This window comes from Phycodurus eques, chromosome 10 (assembly GCF_024500275.1).
Source record: "Phycodurus eques isolate BA_2022a chromosome 10, UOR_Pequ_1.1, whole genome shotgun sequence".
Taxonomy (NCBI): Eukaryota; Metazoa; Chordata; class Actinopteri; order Syngnathiformes; family Syngnathidae; genus Phycodurus; species Phycodurus eques.
Genome location: NC_084534.1, coordinates 22727767 through 22746048, shown reverse-complemented (window position 1 = coordinate 22746048; position 18282 = coordinate 22727767). Strand labels below are relative to the sequence as shown.

Here is an 18282-nt window from a genome sequence, read left to right as displayed (position 1 = left end):
TTCCAAACAAAATGAACCTTTGTCCCTTAAAATGAGATAAGCTAGCGTATCTACACCCTGTAAACTATGCATCGAACATAAATGGTGCGGCAGAACATGTAGACAGACAATATAACCCTACTCAGTCATATTCTTTATCCTCTGCGAAGATCGACTATAGATATTAGTGCAGTACTGATGAGCTGGATAAGTAGAGATTATTCAATCAACAGTACATTACAACAATTTGTACTTTTTTGGGGGGGGGGGGGGGCTGCAGCGGATTGATGACATTTCCATTCATTTCAATAAGAAAAGGTGATTTGCAATACAAGTGATTTGAGTTTGAGTTTTTTAGATATTTTTTTAGAGAGATCCCGTGCTCGCCACCCTCTACCATTACTGCAGTACAGTTGGGTTTCAGTGTAATTCTCCGCTGCCTGGGACTTCACTGTTTCATCGTTGTGCTTTAATAACAGCGGGATTATCAAGGTTGAGCCAGTGAACCCTACCCTCATTACATTGCTGTCACACACAACACCCGGCTTTAGCCATGCACTCGCATTATGAATTTTGTATCATTATTTCCCCATCTTGTCTTAACCAAGCATTTACCTTACAATTCTATGGCATTTCTCCTTCTTGTCACGCATCTTCTTGCAGCAGCATCAGGCGTGATTGGGACCAAGTTATGTGTGCGTGCGTGTGTATGCATGGGTGTGATGTTTCCAGTAGAAAGTTTGACGGGTCTTATGTAAGTAAGCAAGTCTCGGCCAGTGGAGGTGGAGAGACAGATGGATGCTATTTTGGGCGGATTCGCCAAACACATGACTTATTCATGTAAAGGTGGAACCTCCAAAGTCAGACCACCCCCAAAAGTGGTAAAATTTGGAATTCAAGCCACATTTTCTGTGAAAATATACCTCAAAGGTCAACATTTGGGAGTTGACCCAATCATCATGCATGATGCCGCCTCAGAAAGGTACCAGTGATGGAAAAGGGGACACTTGTGAAGAAAACACACAGAGGAAGGGGGCCTGAGCTGAGATTTGAACCCAGAACCTCAACTATGAGGCAGACGTGTTAACCTCTAGTTCACCGTGCTGCCCCAAATAAATTCAGTAAGTAATTGGAGGAGACCCTGCAGTTTCCACTATTACTTTTGTGAGGGAATTTGCCCAAATGAGCGCAAAAACTTTTCAAATTAGAAGTTAAACAAACAAACAATTTACATCTACTTTGGATGTTCCACATGTGTCTTCTCGTTCTATTAAGGAAATTAGCAAAGTAGCATTCTACTCACACACAGTCATCAACATTGGCTTGTTACAGTTTTCTAAGATTTGCTGCGTTTTCTCCGTGTCACAACACAGTCATATCCATTTTCTGATACTGTACATAGTGATGGGTCGTTTTAAAACATTTCTGGAAATGTATAAATAATACACAAGTCTCTTACAATAGGGAAAAAATATCTCGCTGTTAGCTGCAGCACTCCCATCACTTTAGGAAGACTACTTTAGTCTTCTTGAGCCATGCAAGCACGTATTAGGGTGTGCCCAGCAATGATACATCACGATATTTGGAACTGAAGAAGGTAAAACTTGCACAAACACATGGAGAGTAGTCAAGTCAAATAAGGTAACACATTTCCTCAGAATATTTCCCCTTATTATAGCCATGTAGTTAATATTTTTTAGATTCTCGTGGCCATTTTGGGCCTTTTCCAAGCGCTTGGTGAACTCCTACTAGGGAATTTGCCCAAATGAGCCCCTATTGGAACCAGCTATCCGAGATAGTCCTTGGAAGACGAATGTGCCCGAGAGATTTTGTCCGGTTGCTACAAAGTTCTTACCTTCTTCGTTGGCATTATTCTTGTTAAGGCCAACCTCAGATTTTGTTCAGGAGCGCTTATTGAATTATTTTCAAATTCAGCCCCTAAACCAGTTGCACTTAGCAACATCGATCATGAGTAGACCCACAAGAGTCTCAAGAATCCATGCCCAGAAAGACACAGGTAGTTTGGCATTTTGGTTCAAAGTGGCCATTTGAACAGTTTCTGCACTTTCCAGGCGTCCTTCAAAGGCGAAGTTGTCCTCGAGATTTGATCTGATTTTCTAACAAATTTGAACTGAAATATGTTATCTTCTGTCATTGCATGTCGGCAGAACACAGCACGGAGGTTTGATGACTTGCCATAAAACAGCACAGTCTAATAACTCAGCTCCACAAAGTCAGAGCACGATTATTATTTTTAGTAATCTTACAATTTCCCCTGTGGTTCTTCCAGAGCATGGAACTAGCCAGGCTGCAGTCTCCTCCCCTGGCTCGCGCTAATCACACCAGGATCGCCGTCATCCACCGTCGGTGCTCTCTTCGCTGAACCAGCAACGAAGAACCATGCTGTCTGGGACGTGGCGGCGCTCTGCAGGGCACCAGCAACCCGCTGCGCCGCCCGTGGTGAACGGCAGGGGGGTGACGCTGTGCGGCGTCCCAAGCGGCACGGTGGTCCTCGAGGCCCAATATGATTACAACTACCGTGGTGCTGATGGAAGGCAGGTTTGCATTCGGGAAGGCGAACGGTTCATACTCCTTAAGAAGACCAACGCTGACTGGTGGCAGGTGAGAAAATAGTTAATCATAAATATTTGATAATATGTCTGAACCCTGAAAGTAATTACTGCAAGCAACTTTTTTTTTTTTTGCACTTAGGCATGCTAAATATTAGCTAGCTAAACATTTCATAATACTTCTTAACATTCCTAGGCTCCCCCCATTTATATTTGCATTATATTATTGTTATACAGTGAACCCCTGTTTATCACGTGGGATACGTTACACACCGCCATCTGTGAAAATCTGCAATTTTGAGACTTGTATCCATCCCACATGGTGTAAACGTATTAAAACACACTTTTTGAAAGTATTCCTTGGTTCCTGTTCGCACTCTCTTGATGTTCAGAAATTAGGGACTTATCGTAAATCATTTATACTTGCTTACGCACATACTTTGAGGACCTAAAAAGAGGACTCTTTCGAGTGCACATTTCTCCGAATAAGTGGTACCAGTTTTAGAAGAAGAAGAAGAAGAATCACCTTTATTGTCATGAACATGCATACATGCACACAAAATTTGTTCTCAGCATTTTACCCATCACTGTGAACACACACACTCGTTAGTGGAACACAGCTGAAGCGCCCGGGGAACAGTTCAGGGTATCAGTGTTTTGCTCAAGGACACCACAGCTATGCGTCCGGGGGATGTTGGCAGATGGTCCGGTCGGGGTCTTGAACTTAGGTCCCCCACTGTGGCAGGTGATTATCTTAGCCATTGGCCCACGGCTGCTTCTGAAGTTTACTGTAAAACTGACACACACAAAATGAAAGAAAGTCTGCTAATGTTTAAAGAAATAGGCTAATGGAAATTAGCATCGATGTGAATTGTGCATTAACGGTAATTAATACCCTTCTAACAACTTCTACTTCAACACACACGGAGCAGCAACACATACAAGCTGGGCAGACAACAACAGTCACAGACATGTATTCTCTCTGCTTAGTGGGAACGACAATTGCTGGAAATTAGTCGGGGATGTGCTCTGCCTCATCTTCGTGCTCTAATTACACACTGCCTCTCTTCCAGTTGTGCTCAGTCCTGCCCTGTAACCCCCCCCCCCACTCCTCCAAAAAAAAAGATGACGTGCGATAGGTAGAGCAGGGGTTCACTGTTCAAACATTACTGTGATTGTAATGTACTTTGACAAACGTCTGTGAGGGAATTTGCCCAAATGAGCCCAAAAACTGTTTTGAAATGACTAAATTCAATATTTCCGCCAAGTAAGTGACATTAGCCACTAGAACTATCTTGTTCCCACAGTCGCTCCCAAAATAGGGGTTTGTGTTTGTGGTGTAACAGGTGCGCAGGATAGGGGCCGCAAGTAAAACAAAGCCGCTGTACGTGCCCGCCACATACGTGACGGAGGTTCCTGTCGCGCCCATGCCCTCGCCCCAGCACTTAATCATCTCGGCCACGCTCAACTCCAACGTCCGGATCTTGCCCCGAGTGGCGCTCACTCCGAGCCCCACGGAGCTTGCCTATCACAATCAGCACCAAGGTAAAATGAGAAAGAAACACGGTAACAGTGTTTCTTCCTATAACAATTCTTCTTCGTATGTTTTATACACAGCGAGCAAACCCATCTACCGCTCCATGGAGAACCTCAGCTCCAATAGTGCCTTCAGAGGTCTGTACACCGAAGGCAACGTGAGTGGCGTCCGTTTCTCTGCCTTCACGTTCATCTCTTCCCCCTCCCCGTCAGGCCACCTCGCAGTCCCCGGGGAACCCGCCGTCTCAGAAACGGCGTCGTGTAACGCCAGGGTGGTCCCCATGATCACTCGCAGCCAGAGCCAGAGCAACCTGACGGACAATGAGAACCCTTACGACGAAGTGGGCGGAAGCTTCAGCAGCCACGTCAATTACACGCTCCCGAAGAAGTCCTGCAGCCAGTGGGACATGGTGGGATCTTCTGGCAAGAACAACCGCCTGCAGGTAGGAATGTGGAGGGGAAGACAATAGTGCGAATGTATATTTCCTTCCAGAAATTATTTGTCGGCTGCTCTGGGCCCCTAGACAGTTCTCCACTTTTTCCCACCCGTTTGATGCCCCTGATCGTACCACATCATAATTGGAGTGATTCATAGCGCCTCATGATTGGAGTGAATGGTGTCTTATCAAATTATAATCAAAATAAATCGTATCTCATCGCAACTGAAGTGCATGTCGTGGTATCGCGATTGGAGTGGCATCTTTAGAGGCTTATTTCTTCTTCGAGGCTAAGAATTCAAAATCGTAGAAACTCGGAGGGCAGTTAAATGTAGGGATTCCATCTCATCGCTAACATGCATCAACAATATAAAGTAGGTCATACTTTTAATCACCAGAACTGTTCTTAAATCGCTTCTAGTCTTTAATAGTGTTAGTCGTAATGCTCTATTACTAGTACAATATATATCAAAATGTTTAACGTCCGTTTCTTCTTCACCATCGAGTGTGACATACAGTAGCTATGACAGCTGAGGGTGCGTTTCATTCTCTGTCCGTGCCTTTCATAATCCCAGAAATGACGTCAGGGCATCCCAGAATTACATCAGAGTCCATGCCAGTCATTTATTCACTCTCTCTATCTAGCTCCCTTCCAACTGAACTCATTATGTGCTTAATCCCAGTAAGGAGGACATGCTGCTCTTTATCCCTTGAAATTTTGCAAAGGTTTTTAATTCAGTGTTGCTTTTTCAGTGCATTTTTATACCGCGGATAGTTTCCAACATATGAAGCTGTTTCTTCAGAGTAAATATTAAAACCAAACATGATTTGAAAGCTTTTTAATTGCATTTGCAGGCTGCAACTGTCACCATCATAAAACCATCATCTATTAACCGTACGTTTTAATCAACAGTGGTAAAAACTCCACACAGGAAGCAAGAACCGAGATTCGAACCCAGAACCTCTTGACTGTAAAACAGATGTGCTGTGAGGCGGACGTGCTAACCACTATATACTGTATACAGAGTAATGAAAAGTAATGTACACACAGTCTAGCCAGTCAGAGAGCGAAAGTCTGTACATGCCTTATCCTTATTTCGTGTCCTCCAAATACCCTCATCTTAATCCACAGTGCGACGTATTATTACAGTTTTTGGCGCCCCTCTACATGCCTGTAATATTACTGTTTGTTGGATTTATTTGCTATGCTCTTAAATTGTCAGTTTCACATGAAAGTCACAGGATCAAACCATGTCACATTTTCATGTGAATTACACTTCTATTTGCCTGCGTAAATCACATAATTAAATGAGGTCTCAGTATATTTTAAGAGCATTTATGCCCATTTTCTCTTTCCAGGTCCCGACAGAATCCTATCTGTCTCAGCTGTCCTGGCAGGACTCGCCCCTCTACTGTCAACCGCAGGTCGACAGGCGTCCTTCGCAGACGGAGCCCCCCAATCCGAACCCCGGCCAGCAGCCACTCCAGGTCATGGACTTGTGGGAGCAGTACATGGACCTGTCTTCTCTGAGAAGTTATTACGTCAACAGGATCACCAAGGAGAGATCCTGGAAGCCTCCTCGGAGAGCCCGCGGAGGCTCCGATGCCAACAAGCAGGTTCGCAGTTAATTCTCAACATGTGTTTAATGAAGTCTTCTCCAGATTCAGCTGGATTCATTTAAGTCTCCCTCACGAGAGGTTAGCGAAGGGTCAGTGTTTAAAGATAAAAGAGTCTCATTTATAAGCTCATGTAGTTCTACTAAATCAGCACTAGAGACATTATTTTTAGCCAAAGAACAACATGTAGTTGTAAAAATATGGAATAATTGTACTTTAAAATATCCATCCATCCCTTTTCTATTGCACTTGTCCATTTGGGTTGCGGGTGAGCTGGAAACTATCCCACGAAACCTTTGACGATTGAAGTGGCATCCACTCTGTCTTCATACTCACATTCACACCTATGGGCAATTAAGAGTCTTCAAAGAACCTAAGGGCTGCCGCACACCGAACGTGGCTGAAGTTAAAAATCACAAAAAAAGAAAAGATTCTGACTTGGACTCACACCCCCATACACCAGGCGATTGACCCTTGCACATATACCAACTCACTTGACCCCAGGTGTTCTTATTGGGTAAACATGTTTTGAGGCGCCACACTTAGCGTACTGTATTATGGTATTTTCTCTATTGGACCACAAACAACATAGCCCGATTGTCAAGGAAGAAGCGTATTACCCTGGCTGCTGTTGCTCTATTGTAATAATATAAGGAGAGGAAACAGGTGAGAAATAAAGGAGAGCGTGTGGATATTTGAGAGGGTGTTGGCTCCATTCAATGACTGCACTTGTGCATTTTGGTAACAAAGACTGTCCATGCTTCGCTTTTTCAGCTGCAGGTTCTTAAAATTATGAATTTCATAAAACAATATATTTATATGTACTGAACAGTATATACTGTATTAGTATGGCTTGGTGGCGGCTGGCTGCGTGTGCTTTGTACCTGGAAAGTTAATTTTTGTTGCGAAAGCTTAAGTGATAGGTAAGACTCGGAGTCGGGGGTCAGTAGACCCAATCGCTATTCATGAGGATGTAAACGAGCAAATAGCGAATCAATTAAATTTGTTACTACTTGTACTATTCCAGAATAATAGCCCAACAAGTGAAAAGTCCAATTTGATTATTTGAAAACGGTCTATTGAACTGGCAAGAGAGCACGTTTTGACTTATGACTGATGAGTTTGAGCTGCGTCTCCATACAGGAAAAATCTGTTACCGCTTGAATCTTTGCTGATATGAATTTAAAGTTCTTGCAGTACTTTCCAACTGTAGGGGGATACTGGGAGCAAATAAAACTCAATGGTTTCTTATATCTGCTTTCACACAAACAAAATGTGGCAGTCATAAACATTATAACACTGATGGAAGTGTGTGTTTGTTCCCCATTTTTTTTTTACAAGTGGTCTTTTTATCTTCCAGGTCATTGCAACACGAACCAAAACGTTACCCAGAGAAGCAAGCCATCTGACGCTGCCGCTTCCTGCAACTGGCAATGGTACTATGCACAGGGTAAGCCTCCTGCACGTCTACCACAGTAAATTGATTGTTTATCATCGCGGACATCACTGAGGTGGGTAATGTGATGCTGTCATGGAAACCTGCCCAGGTGGGTTCAGCGGATTGTTTCTGGCATTTTTACCTGATACAGTTATCCCTGAGCACTGCCACAAATAGCGAAAAACCTCAAGTATTTGATGCCCCCAAAATGTTTACAATGGCTTATATTCAGTTTAAACTGTAAATATACCATAAACTAGGATCCCCAAACAGTTACAGGTTATTTCAAACTCATCTAAAACCATCTTACATTTTTTATATCCACTGTACCTTTATTTCTATATTTTACTGTGTTTATTTTCTCATGCAAGGATTCCTCTCAAGTGCTTTTACTGGTGTAATGGTACACAGAGTGCTCAGTGAATGCATCGGAATGCTGCGACAATGTTTTAATTAGGCGACCACGCAATCATGAGTTATTAACGACATTATCATAATTCATGCGCCAGTGTATGCTTAGACAAATAGCCGGGCCTCTACATGCTGAGAATAAAGCAAGAGTAAGATAAAGTATGAGTATTACTGAGCCTCCGAAGTCATTGTCAGGCTCATCCAGAGTGCACAGAAGCACTGAACTTGCACCAGATTAAGAGCCTAGCTAAATTAAAAAGTAGGATTACTTCTCCGTAGTTGCCCCATCATTGCTGACTGACTAACTGCGCCCGTGACGCATTCACTACGGGCTAATGCTCCTGCAGGGAATAACAAGGTAATGCCTCTTTGATCGGATCCGGACCAGCAGAAGCCATTAGACCCCGCGAGTATTTTAAAACCCAAAATATTGCTAGATCTAAATCACTCTTCTGTCTTGAACCTCTTCATGACCCCTGCAGATGCATGTCATGACTTTTGATAGCTTGTAAACAGTAGCCGCACACACACACAATGATGTGTTTTGGGTTTGATTTAGCATCACTTTATGTAGGTTGAAAAGGTAAATGCCCAATTAGCCTCAGACATCTATATGCACCAAACAATCCCAGGGCTGATCCTCATTGTCCTAAAGGAGCATTTAGCATCATCCGATTGCATCAGCATGGCATCAATATCGTATTAACGCCTATAATGCTCATCAAAAACAAATGGCATGAAAAAGAAATACCCCCTCAAAGGCGCGATTCCCCTGTCAAGGTAGTATGAGGTGCATTGACCCATATATGTCACTTTACATTGTTGAGTACATGCACCAACAAGGCAGGAGCTCAGTCAAATGCAGTGTTCCGTGTATGTGTGTCACATGACTCAATGATAATAATAATAATTCATTGTCCGCATGCTGTCTATTTTAACCCCATTAAGCTGTGCACTCTACTGAATTAATATATTGCATGTAATGATACTGGTGTTCTATTCTTACATATGCATGTCCATTTTACTGTACTTCTTATCTGCTTTAATGTACAGTGGGACCTTGACTTTGAGGCTGCAACTAACGATTATTTTAATAAGTGATTATGCTGTCGATTATTGTTTTCGATGAATTGGATTTAAAAAAAAAAAAAAAAAAAAAAAAAAAAACTTTTTAAATTCCCATCGCAAGGATGTGTATGGAGAGACACTGTCGCTGATGCACTTTCAAATGTCAAACACACAAATACAAAATGAGAACACTCGCAAGGAGTCAACAAAGTTACATCTGTCCAAAGCCCAAATCAGTAATCCATTGACAATTAGATTGAGAATTGTCTCACAATTAAATTGGAAAGAAGGAGACCAAAGAAGATCTCATCAGTCAGTCCTGTCCGGGATGATGCAAAGACACTAAGACTTGTTAATTTGTTTTCACATTTTCGCAGTCACATTCCTAATCGCATTAAATTTTAGAAATAATTTCGTTAGCACTCTACAAATATTAATTGCAAGGTTAAGAGAAATTTTTTGATTGATTATTTAAATTGTTTTTTTTTTTTTTGGTGTGGTGGGCAAATTCCTAAAAGAAATCAAAAGAAATGTGCATTGTTCACCACCTTTTTGGGTGAAACATTCCTAAGATTTTTGGAGTAAATCTGGTCTAAATTCTATTCTCGTTGGACTGTTTTACATCTTACTTTTCTCTCCCCTAACAAGGAGGGTCCTATTTTTCTCATCAATGCATTAGAAAGGGCCTTTTCACGGTGGAGAATATTGCATTATCATGTCATCAAAATGGTGAAATATTGGTCGCCACCACCAACCTGGATAGTACTGACGGCACTTGAAGGAAAAGACAGCTTGGTTCCGTAGTTGTAAAGTTTCCTTGTGCAATATATACCGATTGGTGGTCTTTGCAGGGCCAAAATAGTGTCCCAAATGACTTGGCTATATTATCTGAAATGTATGCCTTTATTTCTATGCTAGATATGAAGATATGCCTTCAATTCTGCATTGAACGGTAACTTAAAAATGACAAAAATGGAGTTAGCCCACTGCAGTTCTTAATGGCTCGTATGAACTTGAGGGAGGTCTCTTTTTGACGTTTCTGCTACGATACTAATTTAGAGGGCAAGTTCCGCACAGCTCAAGCCTTGGCACCATGCAAGCCATTGCGCTGCGGTTGCCATGGTGATGTCGCTGGCGTCACCGTGGTAGAGTTGAGTCCGCACCTTCCTGCTTGTACTTGCTGTACGTGCTGATAAAAACAGCTTCCCCCTACAATGGGGAAGTCGGGCCAGCCCAGCGAGGAAGGAGAGATGAGACAGTTTGTCCTTCTTTGAAATGCGGCGTGAAAAGGGGTGTCGTCGTGATACGGGCCGACGCATAGGCGACGCAAAGTGGCAAGCGAGACGAGAGTTTGGGCCTGGGAACGCTCGGTGGTGATGAACACGTTTGCAGTAAGTCTTTCTACACATTGTCTTCAATGGAACGGAATACAGCGAATAATTTCAACTGTTTGGTTGTGTTCTCATCACCCTTTCAGTGGGCCCAACTGTGTGTTTGTGTGTAAGTCGTTACAGTGTTTCACCACAGCACACTTTCAACTGGCAGGATGTGCGCTCTCACAAAAGTAATGAAATGAGGAATATTTTACTTTGGCAATTTTCTTCACAATGTATCAAGTGGTGCTTATCAGAAGATAATACTGTTAGCTAATGCTAATCTGTGCATCCAACAAAACTCAATGGAGCTCCACTTACTGTTTGGCTTTGGCGTGAGAGCAGGGACGTGGCACCCGGGTGGGGTTTGGGTGTTTCTACATGAAAGTGTTTCAGACTCTGGCTGTCGCTTGAACGCAGAAACTCGTGGTGGTTATTATGTTAACGGTGGGGCTGGAAGTGCAGAACAGTTTGTTCACACACAGATTTTCGGAAATTTTACTGGGTTGTTGAATTTCATACTTGATGGGTGGGTAGGCACTCTAGAGATGCCACTAGTTGTTTATGAGCAATTTAAAAATACATTTTCCGTATATCTCCTTTAAGTATTTCTGTATACTCAGTTTTAGTCAGCTCCCTGTTTTTACAATTGCCGTTGTTCCTTGCACTACAAATGAAACTTCCTCTCTGTCTTTATTCTAGCTCTCACCTGATTTCCTGTTTGGGAGTCACCAGAGGAACACAGACAGCGGCAGCTGGCGGATGAAACAGGTGAAATTCTCGTCTTTCTCCGCACTTTCATCTGCAAAAAGGGAACACCTTGAATTTCACCTTGCACACAAAAGAATAGATGGCGCTTTGTACCAGCTCGTGATGTTCTCTCAGCACAGCAGGAGGGGAAAGAAAGAGGTTCTTAAGACTTCTGAAATTGTCACTACAGGAGGTTTTTTACTTCATATTGTGTGTGCACAAACCAAACACCAGCATGAAACATTTTACGCCCATATTAGGGCTCTGCGATTATTCAATTTGTATTAATTAATTTGAATATATTTTTCAGGATGACTTTTTTTAAAAATTTTTTTTAAGCATCTGTCATTTAAAGTGTGTCCCTGCTGAAGTCCTCTGCTTACACTAACAACATGATTGCGAACAGAGAGGAGCTGGAGGTGGAGGAGCTTATTAAAATACACAATACTGTGGAGTGCTATATTTCTTATTAAAATGCACAATATTTTTGTCTGTGTTTTATGGGCGTCTAGAATGATTGCAAGAAAAAAAATAATAATCTAAGTAACCAGCAGGGTTGACCGGTCACGCTGACTGCGGCCACTCAAAGCACACCGTCGCCGGAAGCGAGTGTGTCGGCGACCTGCTGAAGAGGACTGAGGAGGGAGGAGCATATCGATGTGGCGAAAATGAAGCGAATGCATGTTCAGTGTGTCGCATGATAATGACGAATCCTGCCGTCTCAAATGCCAGGCGGAAAAGACCAACTAGTATAGCTTGAAAAAAGACATTTTGGGCTTTTCCAAAGCAAATTATCTTACAAACACAATTAAAGGACATCAGACATTAAAAAGAAAATTTTAAAAATGATGGAAGGGGATCTTTAAGTGATTTTTGTTTTTTTTGTTTTTTCCGCCTGGCCCTTAGTCCATACCAACTGTACTTTATTTCCTTTGCGGCGCCGTAAGGGGAGGACTGAAATGGGGGCTTTTGAGGAGATCACCTCATGAAAATCAATGAGCCCTTATTATTAGCTTTGCGACAGCCGTGTTTCTCCAGTGAATTCTTGCAAAATGCATTCAAGTAACGCCAGGTACACGCTTTAGTTTCCAGGAGATCAGCATTTATGCATATTAAGGTGGTGAAATCGCAACTCATGGTGTTAAGAAGAAAAAAAAAGCTGTTACCCAAGCAGCTCTTAGTGCTACATGTTGCATCACAGTGGGGTGTGGGTGCATTTGGTTTAAAGTCTCTGTTGTAAAAGCCTCCTCTTAACTCTTAGTTGCTTAATCTCCCTTGCATGAAGAGTTGCAAGTTTCTGGGATGTATGGTGTGATTGTTGAGAGAAGTAGGTTACTGGAATTGGGGAAAGGTACTTGATTATGGCTGCCTCTGCATGAAAGGTTCCAGTTTGTGTGACTATATGTACAAGATTGTATGCGATTGCAGCATTTGTTGGTGCATTATGTATGTCACTTTAAAGAGAGTAAGTATAATGCAGTTGAAAAGCAGCCCAAAAATGGTACAAATTAGAGTAAAACCCATATTTGCTGTTTCGAAAGTCAAATAAAAGTAAGAGTTCAAACCAGTACAAATGAGTGTGAATGGTTATTTATCCATATGTGCCCTGCAATTGGTTGGCAACCAGTCCAGGTTTACTCCGCTCCTCTCGCCAAAGGTCAGCTGGGATAGGCTCCAGCTCATCAGCAACCCTTATGGATTCCCGTAAATTTCTCATGTATAATGTGCATTTCTTTCCCCCCAAAAATGTCAAAGTCAATAGTGCACATTATACATGGGTATAGGGGAAAAGGAAAAAGACTTTCCCATTTTATAAATGTATGCCCCCCATCTAGAGATTATGAAAAAGTTGTACAATTTTGTTCCAATATGCCACCGCCCCCCAGAGGTTATGAAAAAGTTGTACACTTTGATTCTAGTATGGTACCGCCACCAAGAGGTTATGAAAAAGGTGGAGCCTACACTTTTCATTCCAATATGACAGGGGTACTTATGACTGCATATATGTACAATTGTGCTCATAAGTTTACATACCCAGGCAGAATTTGTGAAAATGTTTTTTAAGTATGACCGATGACTGAACAACAACCACCATTAATTTCTTTATGGTTATGTTTGGTTAATGATAATGCTTTTCTGAAATGCTTGACAGTTTAATTTGAATCCCATTAAAATGAAATTTATTGTGTTTCGCCAGTTCCTTCATGTTTTCTTTAAAGAATGGAACACATCTTACAAATTCTGGATGGGTAATCAAACATCTGAGCACAACTGTGTTTTCTCATTTAATAAATAAAAGTAGGGCTGTTCATTTCAAAATAAGAGCAAGTAAATAAAACGAAAATATTATGTGTTCAAATAAAGTGCTTAACTTCAGAATAATTATTTGAAAAAACTAACAAAATACAGATAATACTTCATGTTTTGATCAGATGGGTAGAAGCAATGTAAAATTCCATTATACATAGGTTGAAGGGTTTTCAGAATTTTGAGGTCAACTTTGGGGGTGCGTATTATACATGGGGGTGCATTCTACACAAGAAATTACGGTAATAGATAGTACCCTTCTGTTGTGGTTTCACAAAAAAAAAAACACAAGACGCCAAATTAAAAACAAATCACACTTGTGGAATTTATAATAATTTACATACAATAACATGATCATGATCTTTTATTTGCTTTTTTTGCCCGTTGCACCTTGCCTGTGAAGAGCATGCAGCGCGCCGCCTCCTCCGACACAATTTGCACGATGGTGCTCGGAAACACCGGCCCCCCGTGTCACGACTCTGCCACCCCGCATGACGCCAAGCAACTCCTTTCACACTCGCAGTCCATGATCCTGTCCGAGAACGGCAAGGTATCCCCCACCTTGCGAGGCCCATTAATGCCTATGTTTTTGTATTCAAGCTTACAAATCCACAGAAAACACCTTTTCCTCTTTTTTCAGCTGGCCCGGCAGTGCCGAGACTACTCGTGCAACGTGACCAACATCGTTGTGGAGCCGCCGTCTCCCGAGAGCTCTCCAGACGTCGATGGCGACACTCCGGTGAGGGGAAAACACCACCTTTTTACTTTCACATCAAATGTCCCGTTTATTCCATCTTGTGTTGAAGTACATTTTTCAAGGACGTCTTTTGTTCCTCACATCAAACGGGCGGTGGGAAATTTAAATGTAGTTTGTCCCCACTCCCAAATGATGCACCTATCAATGTAAACTCACTGAAAATAAAGTTTCCAGAACATTATATGAAGCAGTAGTAGTAAAGGTGCACTTAAAACTAAATGCATATGAAGAACTCTCTTCCAAAATGCTATAACTCCATCAAGGTATTTCAGAGCATTTTCGCTGATCTTTCAAGACTCACAGAATATTGTGCTGTCACAATATAAGCACCGAAACGACCAAAAGAAAGAGTCGTAATTTACAGATAAACAACTAAAAAAAGTGCCATGAGTGACCCTGAGGTGAATGTCGTTGACTTTTTTTCCAAGTCTTCCTCATTCATTACATAAACTGCATCATCTTTTTTTTCACGGTCGCAACGCATACTTTGTTTATACAATATATATACTGTACATACTCTGTTCGAGTGTCAGGTGCCTAACCTTATCCGACTTCTAACATGTTGGCGTTTCTCTCCCTCATGACAAGATAACGTATAAGTTTGACTCAAAAGAAAATCCATTACAGTTACATATACGCTTGAACAAGCTGGGCGAGACCCTCTTCCATGCCTACCCATTGAAAAACATACTTGACGAATATATTCGTCATTGGCAGTAAACGTTTGTTTTCCATTTGATTAATCTACACATCCATGACAGTAAATGAGTTAAATGTAGTTATCTCTTTCTGGAAATAGTTCTGAATATATTTTGTTATAAAATGTAAAAGAGCTCCATATTAAAAAATAATTATTACAAGAACAATCTCCATCCATCCATTCATTTCCTGACTTTAAAAAGTGTCACCCTGCCCCCATGTAGTATGCGGGCTTTTGGCTTTGACACGATAGTATTTCAGTGTAGTCCTTGAACATGGCGGATCGTTCCCCAGCCTGCCTGCCCAATCATGGGCTGAGAAACTTTGTGTGGGGATGGTATTATGTAAATTAGCCGCCTTGGTTGGGCAGGCACTCCAGAGCCCCAGGTTAATTTTACATATGTTCCCTTCCAGGAGTTGGAGAAAGCTGGCCTCTTGAACAAGACCAAGATTGCAGAAGGAGGTCGGAAACTCAGGTGACAAATAGTGGAGATGTTTAGTAGTTAATAATACAGTGGAAACTCACGCAGGTATGAGCGGAAGTCTAATATGAATGTTAACAACAATAAAACACTTTAAGTTAAACACTTTATTGATGAATGAGAAGGGTTGATAAAGGTCAGCTACATCTTCACTCAGAGCCCTTGTCAAACAGCACAATCTAAGTGAAACTTATCAATATTAAATTGGTAACGGTGCTAAACATGGCTTAACAGAAGCAACACTTGTGCTGGGCAGTTGGCTGAATCCATTGTGTTGTGTTGTGTTGTGTTGTAGAAAAAACTGGAGTCCATCCTGGGTGGTGTTGGTCGGGAACAGCTTGGTTTTCTTCAAAGATCCAAAATCACAGACGCCCTCCAGCTGGGTAAGACCTCACAAAACACTTGTGGTGAACACAGTGGAGCCTTGACATACGAGTGACCCGACTTGAAGGTTTTTTTAGATACGAGCCGTCGTTGGGACAGTTTTTTTTTTTTGCTTTGACTTGCAAGCGCAAACTTCAGATACAAACGCTGTATGGTGGCAGTGAAGTCAACTCACTCCACAACAAGCAGCAGTTTGGTAGATAGTGAACAATTCTTAAAAAAAAAAAAAAATAGGCTTCAAGCTGTTTATTGCCAGTTTCCTGTCAAACTAAACATCAAACAAAGAGAATTGTACTTTGTGTATTTAAAACAACCACTTAGCTTTTGCTTTAACTTTGGGAAAGTCCGCTTAGCTTAATGCTAACAAACAATGCAAAATGGCATTGACATGCTAACGGTTAGCATTGATAGTTGCGGTTTTAGAAGCAATGGATATTTGAACACAAGTGGTGGAGCAACACATGTAGAGGCTAGCCAGATAATATAACAATACTCACAGGCATATACTCTTTATCCTCCACAAAAATGACTAATATTATAGCATTTTACTGCGTCAGAGTAGAAGTAGAAGAAATACTATTCTTTTTCGTTTGTGTCTGCATGACTGTAGTCATTTTATCATTGTATATTACATCCTGGTGGCCAAAGCGGGAACACCAGAAGGCAACAACAGTATTTAGGCAAGTAGACATGGTAAAGAGTATTTGCTGATTTAAAAACCAAACAGGTGTCAGATTGGAATTATGGTCTGTTTATTTTATGACAACAGAAACCAGGAAACAGTCGCCCAGAGAGCAGCGTTGACCTAAGAGGAGCCAAGCTGCACTGGGCCAATGAGCTCTCCAGCAAGAAGAATGTCTTCAAGGTAAGCAACCAAGATGGAGGCCTTATAAATGCTACTATTTCACAGACATGGTACGACATTGTGTTTGCAAATGTGTGTGTTCCAGCTGAGGACAGTGACGGGCAATGAATTCCTGCTGCAGTCAGAGACGGACTCTCTGATCAAGGAGTGGTACCACACCATCCAGAACGTCATTCACAGGCTGGTGAGGGACGGGAGAACACTGATTTTAGTACTACAGAATTTTCAAAGCTCCTTGAACGGGCTCATACACTCAATTCAATTTAAAGGAGACATTTTGGTTAAAATCGCTTGGTTTTGGGGCGTGGTTCCATGTCACGCAAATACGGTGAAACCGCGCCTATTCGCGGTTAGCTATTCACGAATTCACTTATTTGCGTTTTTGTCCTATACTCAGCTATGTGTGGAAAAACACTTCGTGTCTTTTTGTGCACTTTCTGTAATTTCCTAAGATGCCACGAGATGGCGGCATAGCACTACTTTCCCCATTAGAGAGGGATATGGTCTGAATAAATGAAGCGCCTCCCCTCAATTCAACATAGGTCCATCGTCCACAGGATGATGCCAAAGTACGAGTTTTATGTTATATAAGAGTTTGGCCTGAGTACAAAGCAGCTTTTAAGAAAATAATGGAAAATTGTGACTATGCGAGTGAACAATTATAAATGTTTTTGGGGTTGCGTTTTTTTTTTCTAGGATTTTTAAAATGTATTTATTTATTTGGGTATTCGCATCCGGCCTCGGTCCTTGTCCTCTGAGAATAGTGAGGGGATAGTGTACACCCTGGACTGGTTGACAGCTCATCGCAGAAAATATGAATATGTGTACATGTAATTAATAACACTGTCTAGTAGTTGTAAATTTGTTTACATAAAGTTTGTTGGCTGATGCTATTGTGGTTCTCCTAGGACCGTGAAAACCCGCTAGACAACGTGCTGCTGTACTCCCTGAGGAGGGCGGGCAGCGTGGAAATGCTGGACCACAGCGGCGACGAGGACGACAGGAGAACGTCTCGTAAGTGCCGTCGCTTGCCTTTTTTGGGGCATCCATCCCTTCATGTCGCCTTCACTTCCTCCATCCACTCTGTCACAGTCTTGTGATATAATGGAGTACATTAATGATTGTACTTGAGGAGAATTTCTTGTATCTTTATTTACATTTCTGGAACTTTCACTTGTACTCCACACATTCCTAAAAATATGTATACTTTTACTTCATTTCATTTTCCCCAGCCATCTTCATAACATTGGCTTGAAAGACTCTTCTTAAGGGATAAAGTGCTTCTTATGCCTACCTAAAATGACAGAAATATTGGCATTCAAAAATGGGACCAGAGAGGGAAGACTTTTCAAAAGCTCCTTTTAATAATATTCTGCTGTCAGGTCAGAAAGACAGTTTTAAGATATGTGATTTTAAAAAAAAAGTGTTTGTTTCTTTAAACTGCAAATTCCAGCTTAAGTACATTTTGTACAAAATCAATGTCACCTTTGTTTTTGCTCCCACGACCTGAACTCCAAGAACTAAGACTTTTCTATGTACACAAAAAGCATATTTCTCTCAAATATTTTTCACAGACCTGTCCAAATCCGTTTTAGTGAGCCCTTCTCTT

The 18282-nt window shown here is 41.7% G+C and overlaps 1 protein-coding gene across 4 annotated transcripts in view; it reads left to right on the top strand.

Moving 5' to 3' along the window:
- The window catches only part of arhgap9 (Rho GTPase activating protein 9), a 40944-nt gene that overhangs the window by 9470 nt on the left and 13192 nt on the right, over window positions 1-18282 (top strand). For 3 of the 4 annotated variants that reach the window (XM_061687775.1, XM_061687773.1, XM_061687774.1), the window contains exons 2-14: window positions 2270-2601; window positions 3896-4094; window positions 4167-4528; window positions 5882-6139; window positions 7500-7589; window positions 11132-11200; window positions 13890-14036; window positions 14127-14225; window positions 15357-15418; window positions 15720-15807; window positions 16578-16673; window positions 16759-16857; window positions 17582-17687. In XM_061687775.1, the coding sequence (XP_061543759.1) occupies window positions 2380-2601; window positions 3896-4094; window positions 4167-4528; window positions 5882-6139; window positions 7500-7589; window positions 11132-11200; window positions 13890-14036; window positions 14127-14225; window positions 15357-15418; window positions 15720-15807; window positions 16578-16673; window positions 16759-16857; window positions 17582-17687 (1897 nt within the window). In that variant the 5' untranslated portion in view covers window positions 2270-2379. The remainder of the gene's footprint in view (window positions 1-2269; window positions 2602-3895; window positions 4095-4166; window positions 4529-5881; window positions 6140-7499; window positions 7590-11131; window positions 11201-13889; window positions 14037-14126; window positions 14226-15356; window positions 15419-15719; window positions 15808-16577; window positions 16674-16758; window positions 16858-17581; window positions 17688-18282) is intronic. The other variant, XM_061687776.1, reaches the window with a different exon arrangement.